The 25,014-nt window shown below is 50.9% G+C and overlaps 1 protein-coding gene and 1 non-coding gene across 3 annotated transcripts in view; one reads left to right on the forward strand and one right to left on the reverse strand.

Moving 5' to 3' along the window:
* ATG7 (autophagy related 7) overlaps positions 1-25,014 on the forward strand; it is a 273,741-nt gene extending 248,727 nt beyond the window's left edge. For both annotated transcript variants that reach the window (XM_075550029.1, XM_075550030.1), the window contains one exon: positions 24,835-25,014. In XM_075550029.1, the coding sequence (XP_075406144.1) occupies positions 24,835-24,867 (33 nt within the window). In that variant the 3' untranslated portion in view covers positions 24,868-25,014. The remainder of the gene's footprint in view (positions 1-24,834) is intronic.
* On the reverse strand, positions 91-196 carry LOC142449466 (U6 spliceosomal RNA). Its single transcript, XR_012784627.1, has one exon. It is a non-coding gene; the product is annotated as a U6 spliceosomal RNA (small nuclear RNA).

Consider the following 25,014-nt stretch of genomic DNA (forward strand, 5'->3'; position numbering starts at 1 on the left):
TTTTGTCGTTTTTAAGTTGTTAACTTAATAACAGTAGGGTGATTAATAATGTCCCTAACTCGAATACACTTTTCTTTCTTTCTTTTTTTTTTAAATATGGACCGCTTCACGAATTTGCATGTCATCCTTGCGCAGGGGCCATGCTAATCTTCTCTGTATCGTTCCAATGTTAGTATATGTGCTTCGAAGCGAGCACTAATACACTTTCAAATTGGTAAGTGTAGTCAAAGACTTGTTTTTTATTGACTTTTACACCCAACAATATTATTGATTACTTCAATCATTTGACATTTCTCTCAGATTTTTCACGTAGATAATCATAGGCAAAATTTCCCTATCTTACTATGTCGTCTTGGTCCCACCACAGAGTGATGATGGAAGCACTGATAACAAGTGGATTCTTTGAATTATTCTCAACTTTCCGGAAGTTTTACCATTTCCCATGGTCCTTGCTGAAGGAATTCATTCAGTTAGGAAGGCCCTTTATAGTACAGATTTGCTGTCTTATTAAAATTGTGAATGAATGTTCAAACTGTTTCCTGAATCTATGGAGATGTTTATATTTTTACCCTATTCTCTAAGAACATGGTAAATTAGATTTTTGGACTCATGTTTATGTTGAACCATCCTAGCATCCAGTATGTGTTGGGAGAATGAGGGCAATCTGTAAAGTAAGACTACTAGTATTCGGTTATGAGATATTTCCCCTTGGTTCTTGCTTCTTGGTACAGAAAGAATTCACAAGGCAGAAGCACAAACGTGAAAGTAAGATTTTAAGGAGTAAAGTCAATATTTTGGTTAATACTGTCTCACAGACAAGAATGGCCCTCCTAGGAGAGGCAGGGTTTGGAAAAGGCCTTGTAATCCCCCTCTTTGGCCTTATAACCCTCCCTCCCAGACAGGTCTCCTCCCACATCCATTCGGAGGGCGTGGCTCTAAGTGGGTGTGCTCAGTTGTGTGTGTGACATAACTGGTTCCCACAGCCCAAGTGTTCCTCCTGTAGCCTTTTAGCACATGCAGGACCTCTTAGGAAAATTCCCCTTCAAATGGACGTGGCTTGCTATTTCTTGATGATTGGTGGGTCTTTGGGGAACAACTTCTTTTCCCCTAAACTTCCTGCCAATCGCTAGGTTCCCAGGTCATACATAAACCAACCCCAACCCACTGTCACCAAGTCCATCCTGATTCACAGTGACAGAGAACTCCGCAGCATTTCCCAAGGCTGTAAATCTTTACAGGAGCAGGCAACCTCATCGTTCTCTGGAAGATGGGCTGGTGGGTTCGAACAACTGACCTTGCTGTCAGTAACTCAGTGTGGAACCCATTAAACCACCAGAGTTCCATAGGTTTATTTTCCAACAATCCATGTTTACACATGTCTCTGGCCTCAGTACTTGGCTGCAGAGAAGTTTTCTCAGTCATACACTTGTCCCCGTCCCCTTAGGGTACTTTCCCCTAAAAAGTCCGATAAAAACTGACTTCTGGCAGGATCTGCTGATCCAGTTAAATTCCAGGCAGGGAAGGCAGCTCAGAAGGTTAGGGCAACTGTTGTGTGGGATTTCAAAGGACTCTTCTTGACTGATTTTCTTGAAGGACACAGGACAAGTACAGGGCTTCTTCAGAAGAAATCTTAAGACAATGGAAAGAATTTTAAGACAATGGAACACCAGACTAGCGAGAAAGAAAAAGGCCAGAAAAGTTGCTGCAGGGAACAGTTTCCCAGGAAGACAGTGCACCTGATTGCTCTTCCTGTGGGTCGCAGGGGCTGTTCTGGGAGCATTTGGGTGGGAACCCTACCCCAGCACCCCGCATCGCTGACCTTGCCCCTGCAGACTTCTTGTTTCCCAAACTCAAAGATCATGGCAAGAGGAACATAAATCCCTCGAGGATTTTTGGTGTGGTGTCCATGAAAAACAGCACAGAATCCTTTGGGGAAGGATCAGAGAGAAGAGTTAAAAGCTACAAGGAGGAAATGTCTCACGAAACAACAGCTGTACGTTTTGCTGTGTGTGTTTGAGAGTGGCTTCTGTGACCCTGTGTCATTGTGTTTTGACTTTCCCTCCTGCTTAGAGAGGAACGCTTAGGTTCTCAGCCATAAGCGTGATAGTTACATGGGTGACCGTGTAGAGTTTACGCAGAGGGCAAAGCACATGGACGTGTGAGCACCCTCTCTACCTTAGAGCAAGCTCCAACTGCCTGAGAAACCACAGGCTACCTTCCTGCTTTACGATCTGTGTGGGAAGAACAGATTAGAGGCTAGCGATTACTCGGTGCGCTTCGTCTTTATAAAAGACTCAACTGTGTACAGATAGGGAAGGGCTTCCAGGCACCCTTTCTGTATCAGCTATTGCATCCTATGTGGGGTTTTGTTCCAAAGAAGATATTTTCATTTCCCCCGACTCTGACTGCAAACAGAGTGTTTATGGCCCTTATCTGGGCAGAAATGGCCAACTGATTGGGATGCATCCTGATTCCTTTCCCTGCCTACCTACGGCTGGAACCATTAACTCGACAGGCTGTGTGGAGGCCACCCAAGTGGTCATCTCGGTGCCAGTCGGGCACCCTCTGTGGTCTCCTCATCTCCCTGGCCATGGGAAGGGAGGTTCTGTTTGCTGTCCTCATTTCAAAGGTAATGATTTCACAAGGCACAGATTTCTGTTCTCAATCTTGGTTTTGTACAGATTCAAAGCGTCTCTTGCTTGTTGCTGGCTGCCTTGAAATCCACTCCGACCTGACAGCCCGACCCGGAGGGTTTTCATGGACTGATCTTCAGAAGTATAGTCTGTCTTAGCTGCCAGTCAACCACACAGGCTCTGCTGACAGAGGACGAGGCTACGCATGCACGGCTTTGGCCGGGAACCGAACATGGGTCTCCCGCATGGAGGACAAAAATCCTCCCAGGGCACCACCATTGCGCTCTCCTCTTTTGCTTTCTCGTCAGTTGGTGCCAAGTTGACTCTGGCTTCCAGTGGCCCAGGGGACAGAGTAGCACGGCCCCCACAGGGCTTCCTAGGCTGTCATTCCTAGCAGATTGCCAGGCCTTCTCCCCAGCCCCCGGGGACTGCCAAGGAGGTTTAAACTGTTGAGCTTTGTACCACGTTTGCGTCTTTCTTTTTCAGGGGTCGGTGGGTTGCTGTTGGCCTGTGTGGCGATGCCTCTCCCTGGCTCCCGACTGGTGGCGGGTGGTGGGTGAAAGGCAGAACTGGATGACCCACAGAGAACGAGCCAACCCAGAATATGGTGTCATACTCTTCCCACCTCAGCAGACATGACTAAACGGTGTCGGCTGTGAACAATCACACGTTTGTCAGAGCAGCTGTGGGGGGGGGGGGTGGCAAGCAGCAGCATGCTGTCTGCAGAAAAGCCCCAAAGCCCCAGGGCCTGCAGGCCAGCCTAATTCTCTTTAGCTTTGCCAGTCCCTGTGCGCTAAACATGTAAGAAACACTCGCTAGCTAGTGTGACCTTTTGAATGGGAAGAGCCAATGGCCTGTGTTGTAGCTTGACCCTGAGGTAGCTTCTAGGGTGCCTCTCGCCATTTCCTGAGAAACTTGGGTGCTGCATTATGAAGTAATGATTTGCTTTACTTGAAAACAGGAATGTAAGAAATATCCCCCATTTCTCCCCAGTTTGGGCCTTAACATCCTATCCTCTGAGTCTCCGGTTCACCTGCCCACCCCCTACCTAGGCCCCCTTGCCCCCTGTAGCCTGTCCCTCTCCTGCTCTTCCTCATGAACCATAATGCATTTCCCTCTAACATGAGAAGGGCCTTCCTTCAGCACACTAGTCCTATTGAGATGAAAGCCCAGTTGGCCTGGCAGACTGGGGGAGTGGGCACTATGACCAGAGCCCAGCCTCCAGAAGAGGGGGAGCCCAGGGAGTGAGGGCCCGCCACCTGAGAGGGTGTGAGTTGGGGCAGGAGCTCAAGGACACGAGGCATCGTAGTTGCGATCCTTGGTTGGCACCTGCCTCTGTGCCTGTCTGTGACCGGGCTGAGACCCAGTCCCCCAGGTGAGGCCCAGCCCTCTGCTCAGCGGAGGACACGGCGAGCCAGTCAGTCCCACACACTAAGGGAACCGTAGAGGAGAACCTCACCCATCCCTAAAAGTCCTCAAACCCCAAAGAGCTCTCAGATGGCCGGCACATTTTGTGGGTTGGTTTTCCTTGGTAACTACTCTGAAAATGTAGCATTCTGAAGGCTGACCAAGAGCTAAATGGTCTAGTCGTAGCAACTAATAGTTATTGAGGACTTGTTGTAGGCTAGGTCGTGTTCTAAACACGGTGTTGACACAATTTTATTTCATCTTCCCAAGAATCACCATTCAGAAAGTGAAATATTGAGTTTTATACCAACAGATAGAGCCATCTATATTTTTACAAAGTCCCCACCAGACATCGAAGACCCCCTTGAGTGGCAGGTCATTTGTGCTCAACTGCTTACCGAGAGGTTGGCATTCTGAGCCCACTCAGCTATAGTAAAAGAACTTTGGAGGAGGGACTGGGAGGAATCAGGGAGAGGCTGGTTGTTGAGTCTGGTTGTTGCTTTAAATAATTTTATTATACTAAAATATGAGGGGCTTCAAAAAGTTTGTGGATAAATGAAACTAAAGGGTACTAGAATTTTTCCACTTACGTTTGGAAGACACCCTCCCACATACCCAATTGGAGATAGTTCAGACTTGGTTCCATGCCAGGGGAAGCCAGCCCCTAACACATCATTACAGGTCCAGTAGGTGCAATTATAATAAAGTCATAGAGAGCATGAAAGGTAAAAGAGAGATATTGAGGGGAAGCCAGCCCCTAACGCATCATTACCGGACCAGTAGGCACAATTATACAGCAAGAATAAGATTATAGTAAAGTCATAGAGCGCATGAGAGGTAAAAGAAAGATATTGAATCCGGAAAACACACCTAAAGGTCAACAAACAGACCTCAAACTACTAACAGACTTTTTTTTTTGCTGTATTTTTGTTTTTTTTCTTTTTTGTTTTCTTGTAAATTTTGTATGATAGTGGATTTTTTGCCTATCAGCATGTCGGTGTTGCTGCTGTCGATGCCATGTTCTTATGTGCCACTTGGGTGCTGTCAAAGCCATCTGCATTTATATGTACATATTACTATATCAGCAGGTTCGCCTAGACAAGATAGGCTAGACAAACAATGAGAGAAGAAAATAACGGGCCAACGGTCCTGGAGGGACATGAGAGCGTGGGAGGTAGGGGAAGGGAGGAGGTGTTGGCCAACACAGGGACAAGGGAACAGCGAGTGGTTCAAAACCAGTGCCAGAGAAGGGAGGACTGGTAGGGAGTGACCAAGGGCTAGGTAACTGAGAGGAATTACTGAAACCAGAATGAAGGCTGAACATGGTAATGGGACAGGAGGAAAGCATAAGGAAATAGAGGAAAGGAGTAGGAAGCAAAGGGCATACATAGAGGCCTAAATACAAACATGTACATATGTAAATATATTTATGATTATGGGGGAAATAGACCTATGTACATATATTTATAGGTTCAGTAGTAGGGTAGCAGGTGGACATTGGGCCTCCTCACGCATAGTTCCTCAATACAATAGCACCTTGCCCAGCTAAATGGTCATTCCATGATACCCACCTTCCCAACATGATCACTGAAGACAGACGTATGTATAAGCAAACGTGGTGAAGAAAGCTGATGGTGCCCAGCTATCAAAAATATATAGCGTCTGGGGTCTTAAAGGCCTGAAGGCAAACAAGCAGCCATCTAGCTCAGAAGCAACAAAGCCCACAGAGAAGAAGCACACAACACCAAGGAACAAAAACCATCATTGTGTGATCACCTTCCTCACATAAACACTGAAGAAGAGCGTGTGCATAAGCAAGTGTGCTGAAGAAGGCTGATGGTGCCTGGCTATTGAGAGATATAGCGTCCGGGGGACTTAAAGGCTTGAAAGCAAACAAGCGGCCATCTAGCCCAGAAGCAACAAAGCCCACATGGAAGCAGCACACCAACATGTGTGATCATGAAGGGCCGAGGGGACCAGGTTTCAAACAACAAAGGTGGGGGGCAAAAAAAATCACATCACCGTGAATGAGAGGAGTGCGTGATGGGGACCCAATGCGCATCTGTAAACAGCTGGACATCCCTTGCAGAGGGGTAGTGGGGAGGAGATGAGTCACTCAGGATTCAGTGTAGCGACAATGAAACTCAAAACCTTCCTCTAGTTCTTGAACGCTTCTTCCCCCCCAATTATCATGATCCCAATTCTGCCTTGTGGACCTGGTTAGACTAGAGAATGCACAGCAGTGCAGTAGGGATCTGGAAACACAGGGAATCTAGAATGGACGGGCACCTCAGGACCAGCGGTGAGAGTGGCGACACCAGGAGGGGAAGGGGGTGTAGAAAGGGAGAACCGATCTCGGGGATCTACGTGTAACCTCCTCTCTGGGGGATGGGCAATGGGAAGGTGGGTGAGGGGAGACGCCGGGCAGTGTAAGATAAGATAAAATAATAATTTACAAACTATTAAGGGTTCATGGGGGGGGGGGGAACAGGGAGAGAGGGGGAAGGAAAAAATAAAGGAAAATGAGCTGATTCCAGGATCCCAAGTGAAAGGCAAATTTTGAAAATGATGAGGGCAACAAATATATAAGGGTGCTTTACTCAATTGATGTATGTATGGATTGTGATAAGAGTTGTATGAACCCCAATAAAATGATTTATTAAAATTCGACAAAAAAAGAGAGATATTGAAATAATGGAGTCAGACACATTTCATAGAAGCATGCTCACCTCAGCCCCGCTTGGTGGTCCACATGGACATGGGAGAGTGTGTGTATCTTTAATGCTAACAAAGGCTCTTATATTCTTTGGGGACATGCAAGCCCCTAATTACAGGTGAAGACATATGTCATAGGAAGGGGTTGTGCTATAGGTAATGCAGTAGTGGGAGGAGGTGATCTAGGGGTATCCTCTAGGAAGAGGAGGGACTGGGGGTATACATGTGGCAAGATGGACAGATCCTAGATACAGGATGGCAGCCTAACTTAGGATGGCAGCCTAACTTTGGATGTCACAGAGCCGGTTTGACTTGTTCCCTGGCTCAACTGATAGATTCCATTATCAGTAGGGTGTGAACTCCACCTACAGGAACCAAATCCATGACTGCCAGTGTGTCCATTGTCCTTGAACAGCAGGGAGGGGAGCCTACCATGTAGTCTGTGGACTGACTGCCTTCAGGGAGGATGTCTATAAACATCTGACTTCCCCCACAGTTCCAGACCTCTAGAGTAAATAAACATCATAGGCAGGTGAATATTTTGGTCTCCTAGTAAAAGCTAGTGGGGATGTGTAGGGCTGTTAACTGCAAGGTCCACAGTTTGAAACCACCAGCCACTCCTCAGGAAAAAGATGAGGCTCTGTACTCCTATAAAGAGTTACAGTCTCAGAAACCACAGGGTGGTCTGAGCCGGTCCTGTGAGTTGGAATTGACTCACTGGCAGTTTGGTTGTTTGTTCATTTTTTTGTAGTCGATTGAGTGTGCATTTCATTATGAAAAGTTTGAAGTATTGTGAGAATTACCAAAACGTGACATGGAGACAGGAAAAGGACACAGGCTGTTGAGGGAAAATGGCAGCGTTGACTTGCCCAGCGCCGGGTTGCCGCCGACCAGCCAGTTTGTTCAGGAAAGCGCATCCCCTACGCAGCACGACGAAGCAAAGCTTTGTACACTGAGACAAGATCCTGCCAGTCTAACCATTTAAGTGACAGTCATTGCATCCACTATCGGGCTGCCATCAGTCACCATGATCCATGTCCAGGTGTGTCATCACCCCACACAGGAGCTCACAGTACCCTTTCTGCAGACACTCCCTGTCCTCCCTGCCCAACCTCTGCTAGCCACCAACAAACTGGTCTCTGGGTGCTTAACTATTCCGGGGGCTATTCCAGAAGGGTGTCGTCATGATGAGTTGTGTTCCCGGACATGGTCTTTCTCTGCCGCCCAGCGTGTGGCTGTACCAGACCACATCGTGTTTATCCATCGTCTGCTGGTGGGCACGCTGCTCTTTCCCTCTCGGCCTCTTGTGAATAGTGCTGTGGTGCACGTGTGTGTACTGGTGTCTGCCGGAGTCCCTGCCTTCAGAGCTTTGGGTGTAGACCTAGACCGGTGCCGTTCTGGGTCTCACTTCCTGAGGATTCGTTTGCCAGGCGGTTTCCCATAGTGACTACCACTTGACACCCTACCAGTTTCCCGTGTCCTTCCTGACCTGGCTGTTTCCCTGTCTCTGACCCTAGCATCCAGGTGGGTATGGAGTAGCATCCGGCTGGGGTTCTACTCTTGCCCCTGGTGACAGCGAGCGTCGCTGCACACATTGCTCAGCCAGTGGTATGTCTTCTTTGGAGAAATGTCCTTTCCAGACCTTTGCCCATCTTTTAATTGGCTTTGTTGTCTTTCTGTTGTAGGGTCGAATGCCTGAGTGTTGTGCATTTCTCTTCCTACCTCCTCCTAGCTCTCCTGTCAGCATCAGCTTGTATATCTAGTAGGTTCCTGTTTGCCAGATTTCCCAGAGGGTGAGATCCGAGCCAACTGGTTAGGTTACTCGGGAGATGGAGAGAAGAAAAGGCCAGAGGCCAGGCAGCTTGCAGGGTGGCTTCTGGGCAAAGCAGAAGGCAGAGGCTGTGCGGGCATCGCCATGACCCTGGACGGTGCTCTGACACAGGGCTTCCAGGAGGGCTGGGGCCTTTTCTCAGGCTCTCACTAGCTGCTCACTCCCCCAAACCTCGGCCCTCTCCAGCTCCCTTTCATCGTGTGTGTGTGTGTGTGTGTGTGTGTGTGTGTGTGTGTATGTGTTCGCTTAACTTTAGCAAAAGCCATGCCAATGAAAACAGAGAAAATTAGCTCTTAGCAGTTTTTCTGTTGTAAACCTCTTCTGGAATGATTTCATTTTGGTAGGTCTATTGTACAATAATTTATTAAGAAAGATAAAGTGATGTTTAAGTGTGATTTTTAAAGAGTAGGCCCATACATTCCCTGGCCTTCTGTAATTCTGTTTGGGTTTAATGCTGTTTCCACCATGAACTTTAATTTGGCTTCATCTCAGGCAAGTTCAGGACCCGGGGAGAAGAAACGGTCAGTCTGTACGAAGCATTGGCCCTTGCACACATACACTGATGCATAAACTCTCGTCTGAAAAGACTCAAACTGTCGTGAGGAAAATCCCTTCCAGGAAGGCGCAGTGGAGGACATGGAATACACAGATCTGATTTTTTTCAAGCCACAGTTCTGTGTTTTCTGTTACCCAAAGAAGCTAGTGTCTGTTGTTTATAAATGAACACAGACAAAAAGAGGAATGGGGGGAAACGAAACTAGAAAACGGAAAGTAGTTTTTTCAGTAAACATTTATGAGGGGAATGAACTTCTCTTACTTTTCTTTTAAACTCATAACAATGTAAGCTCTTTCAAGTGATGGCCAGTTTGGGAAACAGGGCTCTTCTTGAGGCCCAGGTTCCCCCCATCAGAAATGTGTGGTAGGGAAGAATAAGGCCAGAATCCCAGCCCAGCTGCGCTCCTGGCCGCCTGGGCTGGGAAAGTACTGACCAGAGGGGAGACTTGCCTTGGGGCCCTGTGGCTCCGCGCTCCTTCCTCCTCCAAAGCCAGTACACCAGTTGCCACTGCTGCAGCTCTGACTCATGCAGCCGCACGTGTGTCAGAGTGGAACTCCGCCCCTCGGCCTTGTTCAGGAGCAGATGGCCAGGCCTTCTTGTAAGGCACTTCCAGGTGGACTGGAACCATCACCTTCGGGGTTGCAGTCGAGTAATGTTAACCTTGCACACCACCCAGGCTCTCCGACCACTGACCCCACCAGGTCTCCCCCCACCCCATGGGCAACTGCCTGTCTACTTGACCTGGCGTGTCCCTCTGCAGGACTGACTGCCAGCCTTACCTGCAGGCTAGGCGTGCTCAACACGTGTAAGAAAGGAACCAGAGAGCCTGCGACCCGTGGTGTAAAGACTTAGCGTCTTAACACAGTGCCCTTCTACTGGACACTGGACACAGTGAGGCCGTGCAGCGGGCAGGTGCCCACACTGCAAAGGTATCTATATTTAGGTATGAGACGCAAGAGTGCCAAGGTAAAGACAGACATGATCAGTCACCCCAGCAGGCTGTTTGTCTTGGAACAGGAGTTTCCGAATCTACCCTCCAATCTTCTGCCACAGGCCAGGCCGTGCCGCCTGGGTGAGGCAGGCTCCGCAGAGCCAAAGGCCATTTGGAAGGCATCAGAGCCCTCCCTGAATGCCCGTCCCTCCATGGTGGGTGGCTGCGTGCTGCTGGGCAGGGACTGGACGTTGGAGTTTTGTCGTCGCTGGCCTGCTCAACTGTTAGCATTGTGCAGCCCTGAATGACCCAGGCGTGTCTCCCCACCTCCTAGCCCCTGACTCAGCCTCCGGTCCCTGATGGTCCCACTCACTCTCCCCTATTTTATACCTGCTCTGAATCTCTGGGCTGCACCCGCCAGGAGCCCTGTCTCAGTCCCTTCTCCAGCACCTCCTGCCTTGGCTTTCCATCTCTCCTGCCAAGAGCCTCCATGCCAGCTGGCACCCACCTCTCCCCAGCACACTCTGTCCCAAATGCCGTTTCTCCCTCTATCAACCCTCTGTGCCACTCCCACCCACTTCTGTTCAGTTGCTGGTGACCTCCTGGCAGATGCCCTCCTTCTGGGATGCCTTCCAAGGGGCCTCCTTTCTGGAATGTCCACACCGGACTTCTCCCCTGTGTCACTCTGTCGTTCCATCCTCTACGACCCGGGCCCAAGTGTATTGGCCAGGTGTATCGGATGTGGGCACCTTCCTCCCGGCCAGACTGAATACTTGAGGGCAAGACCATCCCCCCTTACTTATCTTTGTGTCCCCATCAACACTTAGCAGTGTCCAAGCCCCTACTGAGAGACCGGGAAGGAGTGGAGACAGAGTAGGTCTTAGCGTGAGCTGCTCCCCAGTGGGACAGCTGGAAGCCCTGTGAGCAGCCAGTGTCTCCTTGGACTGGGCTTGACTTCTGAGCCCCCCAGCTCAGCCCCCTGTACTCCAGTAGGAAGTGGAGGCTCCGGGGTATAGAGTGAGCACTATGGTGGGGAGTCCAGGTTCTGACTCTCAGGACAACTACTCCAGGGCCTGTTCCCACTGCCCTGTTCAAAGCACCCACGGGCACTTGGAAGGCATCCTGCTAGCCTTGTCCCCTCACTCTCCTATCAGAGCGTGACAATTGGGCCCCAGAATTTCTGCCAGTCCCCTCAAAGTGAGTTCCTGTCCTTTGGTTTGTTTTTTTCTCCCTCGGCGGGGGGTGGGGCAGGGGAGGTGACTCCAGATGGAAGGTGGGGGGAGGCCTCTGCCAAGGATGTCCCCAAGCCCCAGCGCCCCAGCCTGCAGTGCCCCCAAACCTCCCAGCTGCTGGGGGGCGGGACTCCAAGGCTGGCTGCCTTTCCCACTGAGTGTGTGCCTTGTGTGGGGCCTGCAGTCTCTCCCTGATTCCTCCCAGCCTCTCCTTTGGGCAGCTGGTCCCTGGGCGAGAGGAGTCTGAAAGTACTATCCCAGGTGTGTTGAGTACGCGCAGGAGGAAACTGAAAATCCCTCAGTAACATGTGAGGGGTGAAGGAGGAAGGCCGGATGGCACAGTGATTTGAGCGTTCAGCCAGTAACCCAAAGGTCAGTGGTTCAAACCCTCCAGCTGCTTCACAGGAAAAAGATGGGCAGTCTGTCTGCCCAGTGATGACAGTGTAGAAACCCTGTGGGGCCAGTCTACTGCATCCAGGAGGGTCTTCCTGACTCAGGAGCAACGCAGCCCCAGTGGGCTTGGTTAGAGGAGTCAGTCGTGTGGCCGGAAGACGGAGACATAGGGAGTGTGGCCATGCCCTCCTAACTCTCGGGCTCTCCATGTACCCCATGTGTAAATGTAGGGGTGAGGATCCATTCCCGCCAACAGACAGTTGGTGGCCCCTTCCAGCACCGTTCCTGGCGCAGGCCACCAGCATTGTTTTCCCGGGGCAGGTGCCTGACTTCGGCTCGGTCTGTGATTTCCCAGGCTCTTTCACAGGGCGGCAGGGATAGAAGCTAGCACTTCCGTTTCCCAAGGGAAGCACAGAGTTTCACGCACACCTAGGGAGGATGTTTGTGTTCCACCAGGCCGCCACATGTCTGTTTTCAGAGTCAATGTTTTGTGTGGGCACAGCCCAATAGTAGAGTCCATGGAGAGCCAACCCTTCACCTCCAAGCCCACAGGCGTGGCCCGAGCCTCTGTGACCTGGAAGGGCGGCCTGGGACACCCTGCTGGTTCCAGACCCACTGCTGCCAGTGACCTCCCTGAAAGCCCAACCCCTCCCTGGGCCACATTTTCCCTGTACCAGTGCCAGGGGCGAACTTGATACTGTGTGAGATCTTGAATAGCGCTGACGTTGCAGGATTAGGAGCTTAAATATTCTGTGCAGCCTATAGATTCTGCCTCTCTCCTCTCCATTTCTCTGAACACCCCCATGTGGGGTCATGTCGTTCCCTGCTTACTCTCAGTGGCTTAGAATGAGCCCCCCTCCTCGCCATGGGTCCCCCGACGCTTCCTTCCCACCAGTCAGATCTCAGCTTGCGCAGCCCCGCCACAGCCCCGCCTGACCCCGACCCTTCCTAAAGTCAGTTCTCCGAGCTTCCACAGCTCCATCCTGGTTTATTTTCCTTTGTGGCACACAGACCCACTGGAGCTATGTTGTAGTGGGGGCTCCCGGGCGCAGGCTGCCTCTCTGTAGATCACGGTCAGGCAGTGTGCACCTAGCGTAGTGCAGGGGTCCCTCCGTCCTCCGTTAACGGCGGTTCAGTGAATGAGTGCTCGAATGGATGGCTGGTGCGGGCTCCAAGAAGAGCTCCGTTTTGACCGGGGACCCCTGCCCTAAGGAGCCCTGGGGCGCAGCACTGACGCCCTCGGCTGCTCATGGAAACACTCTACCCTCCCAGCAGTTCTTTGGGAGCAGAAAAACCTGGTGATCGGCTTCCATACAGGTTACAGTCTAGGACCCAGATGAGGGGTTCTGCTCTGTCACCTGGGCTTCCAATGAGTCCACACTCTGCCCCACGCGATGACACCACATAACGACAAACTGTCTCAGACCCCAAGGGTTTCCCCCAAGGATCTGCAGGTAACCCTGACGAGGAGGCTTACAGAACCAGCCAGCTATCCAGGACCGAGGCCGAGTAGAGGGCCTCCCCCACACCCTACTGTTGGTACCTGTGGCTTCAAGGAGAGCTGGATTCTAATTACAACTCAAATGTGTGCAATACTTTCTAAGCACCTGTTTGGTGCGAGGGAGAGAGTAGTGCTTCCCTACGGGTTCCATCAACTTTGAGCCCTTGGCAGCCCTCATCGATGGGAACACGGGCACACCCATTTTACAGAGGAGCACTGGTTAACTTTGCTGCATGCAGATCGCAGAGCCAGTGAGGAGAAGGACCCAGACTGAACTTGGGCCTGTCTTCTCCATGCCCAGTGCTGTTTCTTTGGTACGCAGTCTTTAAGCTGAGGAAGCCTCTCAGAGCAGCGGGCATGGCTGTAGAAAGGACCAGGCAAAGGGTGCCAGGAGACCTGCTCTCTCATTCTCTTAGCAAGACATCCACCTGGACCTAGAATGAACCTAGTTATCACAAAAGCTGTAGTGAAGAGAGAACATAGAAGTTGTAAGCAGGGGTTGAATCTGCCATTCAACAGCTGGCCAGGTTAGTTGCCTCCCCTGAGCCAACAGTTCCACACAATACCTATGAAATAGTGCCCATGGATCGATACGGCACATATACTGGACAAACAACAGAAAGGTGGGTGAAGGGTGACAGGGGACGATGTAGGATATGAAAACAATAATCGATAGCTTATCAAAGGTTCACGAGGGAGGAAGGGGGGAAATGAGGAGCTGATACCAAGGGCTGAAGTAGAAAGAAAATGCTTTGAAAATGATGATGGCAACAAATGTACAAATGTGCTGGACACAATAGATGGATGTATGGATCGCGATGCGATGGAAGAGCCGCCAATAAAAGTATTTAATAAAAAAGAAAGAAATTAGAGGAAAGTAAAAGAGTAAACTCAAAAAAAAAAAAAAAGATTGCAGCCAAGCAAACCCTAGGGAGTTCAGTCCTACTGTGAGCTTACCCTGAGCCAAAATCCAGTCAATAGTAGTGAGTTTGGTTTGGTAGGTTTCTCTGCTATTGTCATTGTGTTTTTGTTTAATTTACTTGAGGTATAATATCTGAACAGTAAAATCCATTCCTTTTTAGTGTACTTTTCTGGGGGTTGGCAAACAGGCACACTTGTGTAACCGCCATGGTAATCAAAAGATAGGCTCTCCATCCTCCCCAAAGAACGAATGACTGTTAGCTCTGGGCAGTCAGATACCCCGTGGCACAGCCCGCGGCCCGTGGGGCGAATCTTCTCCAGATGAATGGAGGGAGTCGGGTAGTGGGCACTCTCCAGCTGGCAGGTTTTGCTCAGCACAATCTCTTTGGAGACTCCTGCATGTTCTTGTGTGCATAGCTCACTGCAGGAGGGGACTGTGCTGTTTGCTCACGCCTCTACTGCTGAACACTCGGGTTGGTTCCTGTTTGGGGCTGCAAGGAACCCGTTTCCAATGAACTTGTGAGGACACGGGGTTTCCATTTCCCTTGGTTGGATGCTTAGGACTGGAACTAATAAGTCACTGGTAAGTGCTAACTGGTCACGGAAGCTGGCGAGCTGTTTTCCACGTGATGGCACCATTTTGGAGCCCATCAGCATCTGTGAGAGTGCAGGTTGCCCCACAGGCTCAGCCACGCTTGCAGTCGCCAGCTGTGCTAGTGTTTTGCCATGTGAGTGCGTTCATAGCGACCCTGACCCACTGAGAAGAACTCCCTTAGGTTGCTGAGACGGCCGTATTTATAGGGGCGCCGGCGTCCTCCCTTTCCCCGGAGCAGCCGGGTTTGAACTGCTAGTCTTGCTGTTTGCAGCCCAAGACCTAACTCGCTACCCCAGCAGGACGCCACCTGTGAGGGTTGTAAGGATCGTCCTTGTCATTCTCATGGTACTTCTCTGATGATAGTGGATGGGGCCATCTTCCCCTGTACTTAGTTTCCTGTGTCCATCTTCTGTAAGGAGCCCTCGTGGCGGAGTGGTTACATGTTGGCCGCTACCTGCAAGATCAGCAGTTCTAAACCACCAGTTGCTACGTGGGAGGAAGACGACGGGGCTTCCTCCTCTCATAAAGACTCACAGTCTCGGGAACTCACAGGGGGCAGTGACGGGGTCACTGTGAGCCAGACTCCACTCGATGGCCTTCTGTCTTGTGTGCTAGCGCGACCTAACCTTTCGCCGACGTATCCGTCGGGTTACTGTCTTCCTGATATTGAGTGGCAGGAGCTCTCATGTCTCCTGACCACAGCTCCTGTATCAGATGTGTGTATTGCCAACACCGCCTCCAGGCATTGGCTTACTTTTCCATTCCCTTAATGCGATATTGAAGAGAGAGAAAGGTTCGAATGTTGCCGCAGTCGGATGGAGCACTTTTCCCTAGTGGTGTGTGCAGTCTGAGAATGCTCTTCCCGGTACCTGTGAGCCGTGACCCACTTCAAGCGACTGTGTATGCTGTGAGATGCCATTCGAGGTTCTCCAGGCGGCATCCGATTGCCCCAGTGCCATTTTGTTGAAAATGGGATGGAGCTGGCACTGGGGGAGAGCTGACCTGTCCCCGTTCTGCCCTGGAGCACCCTCCTCTCAGTCCCAAGCTGCTCTCATCAGTCAGCTCCCCGTCACAGCGACCTCCCGCCGCCAGAGCAGCACTGTGCACCCCTGGGCTCAGGGGCTGTGGCTACAGAGATGCCCAGGGCTGCCCTTGGACGTGTGTCTGCGTGCACTGACCACCAGCCGGCTGGCTCCTGGTGCTTTGTACACAAGGCTGGGGCCCTTGGAACCCAGGTAGCGGGAGCAGAACACGTGTGCCAGTGCCGCTCTGGTTTAATCTTGCGCGTGCCTGCCCTGAGTTCGCCGGTGATACCGGTCACCTGCATTTGCAAGTTTTAAAGTCCTGTCTTTTTCCGAATGGCGTCCGCTCCCTGCGTGCTCATGGCTGGCGAGCCCCGAGCTCTGCGCCCTCGCTCTGACAAGAAGGCCAAGCGGCTTGTTGAAGAGAGACTTTTCCAAACGTTTTTAAGGGGTTTGAAATAAGAAGTGCATAATGGAAACCATTTTCGCAGCCTCCAGCATGGCCATTTATCTCAATAACCACTTCATTTAAAGCGCTGGCCAAACATATTCATCATACATTGAAAGAAAGTATGTTGGTGCCACAAAAATTACCCTGTATTCTTACTACCTAATTTAAAAAATGTGTTTTGAAGCTTGGAAAAAAGCAAACATGGCCCAGGCTTGCCTGCCATGACACATACACACACACACACACACCTCCCATCCCCCCATACACACCACACACACACACCATCTCCCATCCCCACCCCCACCCCCACCCCCTCCTTCCTGCAGCGAGTCCTGAAATAATCCCGTCTTCCCCGCGGCCTGCTGGGAGCACTGACTAGCACGCCCTGTGGTTGGCCAGGCCTTCTGCTGCTATTTTGGAACCTCGCTGGGTAATTGGGAGTTGAGAACCCAAAACCAGCCTGCTCCACATCAGACCTTGGACTTGTGTCAACCTCCACCCCAGAACTCAGTCGTGCCCTGTTGGCGTGACTATAAGCCCTGGCTTTAGGGCGCAGGGATGCTGTCGCTGACTGAATGACAGTGTCGGGCAGGAGGCTGTGCACAACGCTGGGACCGAGGCCTGTTTCCAGATAAGTAAGCTGTGGGCCGGCAATTCCAGTCTTTGGTGGAAATGGTGGTTAAAATGGCAGCATCTCCATCCACCCATAAATAAGTGGGGTAGCAGCTTGTGGTCCAGCCATACAGTGGAAGACTACTCAGCCATAAAGAGAGACAAGTCCTGACAAGCGCCATACGGGAGGAGCCTGAGTGGAAGAAGTCAGACGAAAGGCCGATACTTTGCGATCCCACTGCTCTGACCTGGGCAGATTGCCGACCCTGCCTGGGTTGTCCGTGGGTCCCAGAGGCGGAGCTTCTGTTCTGGGTGATGGGTCGCACAGCGGGAGGAACGTAACTATACAGTGAGGCTTACGGAATTGGACAGTGTTTAGTTTTATACGTGTAACTGTATCTAAACATATATATCACAGGGTCGCTCTGAGTCGGAACTGACTTGACGGTCCCTGAGAGCAAGTGTCCGTGAGAGGTGTTCCGCGGTGTGGCTGCCAGCCATCCAGTCATCTGTTGAGCGTCTGGCTCTCCTCACCTGGCCCCAGTGAGCAGCGCAGCAGTGAACACTGGTGGCTAGGTTTCTGTGTGCACGCCTGCCCTCACTGCTGGGCATGCGCCTGGCACTGGGCTTACTGGGTGGGAACGTTTGCTGGGGAGCATGGTGTGTGGCACTGCCCATCCTCCTGCTCCACAAAGTCGGGAGGGAATCACCCTCAGCAGCATCTGCTGCCCAAGGCCAGTTCCTGTGAAGCTGAGGCCACACGTGCTTCTCTCCCCCCACCTCCAACCTCCCTGCTATTTCAGACACCTACCATCCCTCCCACAGCACACTCGACTTCTCAGCTGACTCGGTGATTCATTGTAGTGGTCATACAACTCAGAGAACATACCCCCACTTATGGGTTTAATAAAGACGTTAACAGGTTACAATTTAGGTGAGAAATGGTCAGCATGCAATTATTCTGTCAAGACAATCTCTGTTGTGCCCACAGGCAGGCCTGTCCCTGGGCCTCGGCCTCTTGGCCTGGCCAGTCAATGTTACAGAATTCTTATACCACTACCAGTAAATGCTCAAAGGGGACACCACTCGACCATAGCCGATGGCACTCAGCCTGAGCTCCCCAATTAAGTACTTGGAGGCACCCCATTTCACAAGCCCGCCTCCTGCCTGAAGGCACAGCACCTTGTTACCGTATATCCTTGAGTATAAGCCAACCCAAATATCAGCCAATGCACCTAATTTTTAAAAAATCATTTTTACTGGGGGTTCATATAACTCTTACCACAATCCATCCATTCATTGTGTCAAGCACATTTGTACATTTGTTGCCCATCATCATTCTCAAAGCTTTCTACTTGAGCCCTTGGTATCAGCTCCTAATTCCACACCCCTCCCCCATGAGCCCTTGATAATTTATAAATTATTATTATTTTGTCATGTCTTACACTGTCTGACATCACCCTCATCCACTTTTCTGTTGTCCATCCCCCAGGGAGGGGGGTTATATGTAGATCCTTGTGATTAGTTCCCAACTTTCTACCCCACCTTCCCTCCACCCTCCTGGTATCACCACTCACCAATGGTCCTGAGGGGTCCATCTGTCCTGGATTCCCTGTGTTTCCAGTTCATATCTGTACCAGTGTACATCCTCTGGTCTAGCCATATTTGTAAGGTAGAATTGGAATCATGAAGGAGGGGGGAAGCATTTAAGAACTAAAGGAAAGTTGTATGTTTCATCCTTGCTACACTGCACCCTGACTGGCTCATCTCCTCCCCACGACCCTTCTGTAAGGGGATGTCCAGTGAGGCACCTAATTTTACCATAAAAACGGCATTAAAAAATGTGCTGAAAAACCCAGCTTATCACGAATATATACGGTACTTGCTCTGGTCTGAAAAAAACGCACTCCTCTTTCTCCTGCTCTGGTTCTTGGCTTTGCTGCTGCCACTGGTTTGCCACTCTCTGGTGTCCCAGATCTCCTGGATTAAGGAGGTTAAGTGCGCCTGAGCTGGCTCAGGAATCTCAGGGCCCAAAGGACACGCCACTCCTGACTCTTCTCTCTAGTTAGTAGTAAGATTTCCTGCCTGCTTCCTGCTTCTTAGAGGGCTCATTTGGTGCCTAGTAGGACGGCGATCGCAATTTACCCTGTTGTTAGCTATCACTCACAGCTGAGTCAGTCCTTCATCTTCTTGGGGTGAAGCTAGCTGCCCTGCGCGCCCAAAGAGATGCAGAAGCCTGCAGGGGCACTCCCCCTCTTGAAGGGTGCTGATCCGGTCACTGCAAGGTGCCCTTTCCCTTTGTGATGAAGTGACCTGAGAGGCAGCATACAGGTACCCTGTCCCCACTGTCCTTCTATCTGGCAGTGTGGGTGACCTTGGACAAGTCTGCCTGTGCCCGTTGTTACACTGGGGATAGCAAAATGATTTTCCAGATTAGCTCTGGACTGCTAGCTGCACGGCCTGTGGTTCGAGCCCCCCAGGTGCACTGTGGGAGAATGGTGAAACTGTGCCCACAACGGTCTCCTTTCTTCAGGCTCTCTCTGAGTCGGGATCCACTGAGAGGCAGCAGGTATCATTCTTGCTACTTTTTCCAAAGCTGGTGTTCTTCTGAAAAAAAGGTGCTTTCTTCTTTTCTCTGCCTCCCTCCCAGGATGGGCTGTTGGGTGCATTTGTTTTTTTAATTCAGTGTGTTCTAATTGCTAGCAGTCTTTTTTATGTTTAATGCTCAAATTGCCCCACATTTAGCCACTGGGTGCCCCAAGAAGCCGATTCCTTTGTTTTGCAGTCCTGCCTCCAGCTCTGTGGGCCCAAGACACCAGGGTTCTTGCCGGAGCACCACTGGATACTCCGGTTCCCTTCCACAGAAAGGGCCCCTGCAGGGACAGAGCAAGCCCTGCTGCGGGGGCCCCAGCCCCGACTCCTCCAGCCAGAGCTGGGCCAGCAACGCGGGGAGCAGGGACTTGCCACTGCCATTTTGTTCTCGTTTGCTGTCACAGGGTTCTTCTTTGTATCCCCTTCCTCTTGCACTGAAAATCTTCATGTTTAGTAGGCCTGACATGTGTATGTTTGCTTCATCCTCCTGAATACAGAAAAACCTGTCTTATTACTACTGATAATAGCCAACTGAGTGAGTTTAGGATTCTTCACAATTCTTTTTTATACTTAGAATATAGATGCCAATTAAGTTGTTACAGCCAAAGTTCTGTGGTCAAATGTGTCTTTCTGATTTTATTTTTCCGTGTGCCTGTATTCTCAGGTAAGCTTTGGACCAAATATTGATTTAAGCCCACCAGCTGCTCCACGGGAGGATTTATAGTTTCAGAAAACCCTATGTAGGATTGCTATGAGTTAGAATTTACTGTGACAGTGGATTTAGCTTTGGTTTTATGTTATTACTAAGAAATTCCTGTGGCATAGTTAAGAGTTGGCCTGCTAACTTCAAGGTCAGCAGTTCAAACCCACCAGCTGCTCTGAGGGAGAAAGATGAGACTTTCTGCTCCAGTAATTAAAGCTTCAGAAACCCACAGGGGCAGTTCTGCTCTGCCCTATGAATCAACTTGATGACACTGCGTTCTTTGAGAGGAGCCCTGGTGGCGTAGAGGTTACGCATTCAGCTACTAACCAAAAGGTCAGTGCTTCGAGCACATCAGTCCCCTGTGAGAGAGAGCCATGGCAGGCTGCCTCCTTCAAACACTGCAGCCTGGGGAGCCCGGTAGTAGATCCCTGCTCTGCCCTAGAGGTTCTCCGCAGTCAACTCGACAGCGTGGGGCTGGGGCTTTGGCGTGATACTACTAGAGTGTACAGTGAGTTTGATTTGCTTCTGTGTTTATTTGCAGAATTTGGCTCTCTTTTTTCTTTTCCTTTTTAGAATAGCTTTATTTTATAGAGCCCTCGTGGCATAGTGCAGCGGCTCTCAACCTCTGGGTCGAGACGCCTTTGGGTCAATAAAACTGTTAAAAAAAATTTGTAGCCTAGGCAACCCACAGGGCAGTTCTGCAGAGTGGCTGAGTCAGACCGGACTCTATGGCAGTGTGTTTGGTTGGTTGACGTATCAACAGACATAAAGTAACATTCATCTAAAATGTACAATTCAATGTTTTTTTTATTCTACCACTATCATCATAGTAAATTTTGGAACATTTTTAGACATCCAGACTCCATTCTATTTCTGTCTGCATGAATCTGCCCTTTCTGGACATTTCTTATAACAGGTAATCATAGCATAGGGGTCTTTTCTGCCTGGCTTCTTCCAGTCCGCATGAAGTTTTCATGGTTCACTGATGTTCTCAGGACTTCATTTCTCTTTATTGCTAATGAGGTTTTCATACTAAGGAGATAAAACAGCATGCCCGTCCGTTTGTTGATGCACATTTGGATTGCTTCTGCCTGCTCATTATTCTGAATATACTGTTGCTATGAACACGTGTGTTGGGGATTCCATGGGAACATGCAGTTTCCTTTCTCTTGGGTATCCCTAAGGACCCCAGGTGGTGCTGGCTGTCGGGTCAGCCTTGGCTGCTAACCTCAAGGTCAGGAGTCCAACCCCCTTGGCCACTCCTCGTCAGAAAGATGAGGCTGTCTGCTCCCATAAAGATAACAGCCTCAGGAACCCCACATCGGGTACTATGAGCCTGCATGGACTTGCTGGCAGATAACTTGTTTGTTACCTATTCTAGGAGTAGAACTGCTGGGTCATACAGTAACTCTATTTTTAACCAGACAGTCTTGCTAAGTGGTTGCACCATTTCACGTCCCCCCCACCCCCACCCCCACCCATCTAAGGTAGTTCTGACTCCTCCTCCTTTTCCTCCTCCTCCCAAATGCTGCGGATCTGACTCCTTGATCTTTGCCAACCTGTAAAGAAATGGTGCCTCATCGTGGGTTTGACTTGCATTTCCCCAGTGAATAGTGGCAGTGAGCATCTTTTCATGGGCTGACTGACTATTTAACTTCTTTGGAGAAATGGCTATTCATAGCCTTTGTCTATTTTTAAAATGGGTTCGTTTTCCTTAGCCTTTGTCCATTTTTTAGTTGGGTAAGTTTTCCTTTAATTACGGCATTGTGTCCTTTATGGATGCTGGATATGAGTACCTCAGGAGCTAGATACTTTGCAGATATTGTCTCCCATTCGGTATCTTTTCACACTGTTCTGTAAAGCACAAAAGTTGTCTTTGTTTTCAACAGTGTTATTGGCAAGAAATTTACATACCATATAATCCACTAGTTCTGTCATTCAGTCATATCAAGGAGAACTGCACAGTCACCCCCCCCCCCAATCAATCTTAGAGCATGCCCACCCCCATGGCTAAATCGCCTTTCACACGAATGATGCAACCACAATCCATTTTAGTGCCACCCCCCTCTTCCCACCTTCATTATTTACTCCCCCCAAAAGTTGTAGATTTTGATGAAGTCCTAAATTTGCCTTATTTCCCTCTTTTGGCTACTTGTGCCTATGGTGATTAAAAAAAAAAGTTATTTCAATATACCAAACCTGTACTTGATTCCAAAGTTAAGAGGCGCCCTGAAAGCCCCCTCTGGGCCACCTGGTAACATTGGCTTGGTTCCCTAGCCCTTTAGCATTGCAATCCTGTTTCTGTAAGTGCTTAGACTCGATTTCTGGACTCTTTCTACTCCACTGGGCCATCTGTCTATTACTATGCAAACCCAACTCTCCTCTAGTCCCAGAGACGTGGGGTACGTGCACGCCGGTAGGCAGGTAGTGGACCCATACCCCGCTCTCCTTTCCCAGGGGTTTTCTTGCACATGTACTTCTTGCCATACTCTTGTCAGAAGCAGCCTGTCTGGCTACGAAAACGTGCTTGTTGATTGTGTAAACCTGAGCTGGCATTGGGTGTTGGCGCCGCCCTGGGAACTAACTCTTGATGGGTCCCTGCAGAGCTGAGCTGCCGCGCTGGAGGCAGCCATGTCTGCTCCACACTGGCACGTCCAGGCGTCTCCGGAGTCGGCACTCTTACAACTTTTCATACAAATTTTGTCCATTTCATGTTGATTCACTCCTTAGTCGTCGATCCCTTGGGCTCCTCTTTCGTTGTGTGGTAACTGGGCGCTGTTTGTATGTAGGCGTGCACTAACGGTGGGGGGCGAGGGGGGGCTTTCCTGTGTTGCTGTCTCACGCCCACTGCGTGCACTAGCTGTGCTGAGTCTGCGGAGGAGCCTTCGAGTGTGAACAGCATGCTCGCAGCCGTGCTGCATACAGCCAAATCGCTCCTTGTAGAAAATGTGGTACCGATTTATACCCCTCCTGGCAGCCTTTCACGAGGTCTTTGCCAGCCCCGAGGATTAACATTTAATGTCCTCCTCACTCACCGAGGAGGCCAGGCTGAGGTGTAAGATGAAGGCTGCTGGAGCCTCGGGCAGGGAGAGGGCAAAGCTGCCTCTGGGCAGGACACTGGCATTGTAGGGGGCCTGCTGGACCCCTCATAGAAGTGCAAGTGCAAAGCACCCCAGGAACAAGGGGGTGATAGCAGGCCGAGATCTGCTCTTCCCGCTTTTATGGAGTTTCTCTCCATATAACGCTAGCACTACCTGTCCCCACCTCACCCCTCTGGGAATCACCCACTTGGCACAGCCCAATTTGGCGCTGCTCATGGACTCCCACTGCTGTCCCCACCTGGCAGGGCTGCCCGGTGCCTGGGATGGATGGGGCTCCAGGAATGGGTGGGCATTGAATGGGAGTGGGAAGGGGGAATTCCACCACACGTGGAGCCAGCTAGCTCCCTCTGCCACTGAAGTGGGCAGATCTGCGAAACCATCTGGCCAAACCTGCTGCCGCCTGGCGCGCTCCATCGTGGTGACTCTAGCGACAGCATAGAAGCGCACCAACCCATGCCCTGTGATGCCATCACTGGGTGGGCATTAACTGCCACCCTTCCTTTGCTTAGAGGCCGATGGTGAGCAGATGACAAATGGTTTGGGCCCAGCAGGGACCTTCCCTGTCCTGGGGCTCCGAATGCAGTCTCTGCTAGAAAGCCTGAGCAGTCGTGTCCTGCAAACAGGCTTTCCTGTATATCCGTTGATGGGTGCTGGGAGGCCAAAGGGCATGGGGGTGTTTGTGATCCTGGCCCAAGGCCCTCGTTGTGTGGAAATGAGGGCAGGGTGGGAGAAAGGACCTGCCCCCCACCACCTCAGGTCTAGTCAGCCGACTCCCCAGGAGAGAGGACGTTTCCTTCGATCCTATTTATTTTCCTCGTCCTTGACTTTGAAAGCTAAGCTGGTGCTACTATTTACCTTGGCCAGGCCATCCCGCCTCCCCGTCAGCCTCGGGCAAACAGGCTGTCCTCTCCCTCAGTACTGCCAGCACCTCAGGTGGCCTTTTGCAGCCAGTTCTGAAAATCTGAAAGCATATGTTGAGGGACCCACTCTCCAGGGAGCCAAGGGTGCAAGGCATGCTGGGACCATGCCTGTTGGCCTTGGGGCTCTTCCAAAACAGGTTCCAGGCTGGTGGTGGAGGGCAAGAGCCTGAGGCTGTGGAGGTTGGGGATGGGCCAAGTCTCCCCAGATTCATATCCCTGGGGTCAGAGACGCCCCAAAGACACATAGCCAGGTGCCGGGGCAGAAACAGGCAATCTCCACTGTCCCTGCCCCAAGCAACCGTGGGCAGGTGAGAGGCCTGCTGGGGGCAGGCATGGTATCCATAGTTGATGGCTACCATGAGACGGTGGTGCCAGCAGGCTGGAGCCACCACTTAGCAAGGACCTGCCGGGTGGGGCCAGTGTATGTTCCAGATTATGGGGGTGGGGTGGGGTCACATCTAGACAGTCAGCAGGGCTGGTGAGCCAGGGCCAGCCTCTCTGCAGCGGGCATGGTTCAAGTCTCCCGCTCTGCCACTGAGGGGCAAGGGCTTGGTCCTGTGTGTGTGTTTTCATTTGACAAGATTGGGGGAACTGGCCCCTTAGCCATTAGGGAGTGTAGGAGGCGAGGTCGGGGAGGCAGCGTGAAGGTCCACAGCGGGTCATTCCAGATAGAGGTGTTGCTGCACCAGTCCTTGATGGTCACTCTTTCTCCATGCAGATCTGGGATATGAGCGACGACGAGACTGTCTGACCGGTGCTGGCTGCCACCTGCTCCTGGCCCTGGAGACCCACACGTCGCCTCTGTGCCCAGGAACAGCGTGCTCTGTGTTTCTCCGGACTCCTCACCCTCCCGCCACTTCTGAGCTGAATAATAACCTTCGTCCTCCATGAGCTCGTC

The sequence above is a fragment of the Tenrec ecaudatus genome, chromosome 5 (genome assembly GCF_050624435.1).
Source record: "Tenrec ecaudatus isolate mTenEca1 chromosome 5, mTenEca1.hap1, whole genome shotgun sequence".
NCBI lineage: Eukaryota > Metazoa > Chordata > Mammalia > Afrosoricida > Tenrecidae > Tenrec > Tenrec ecaudatus.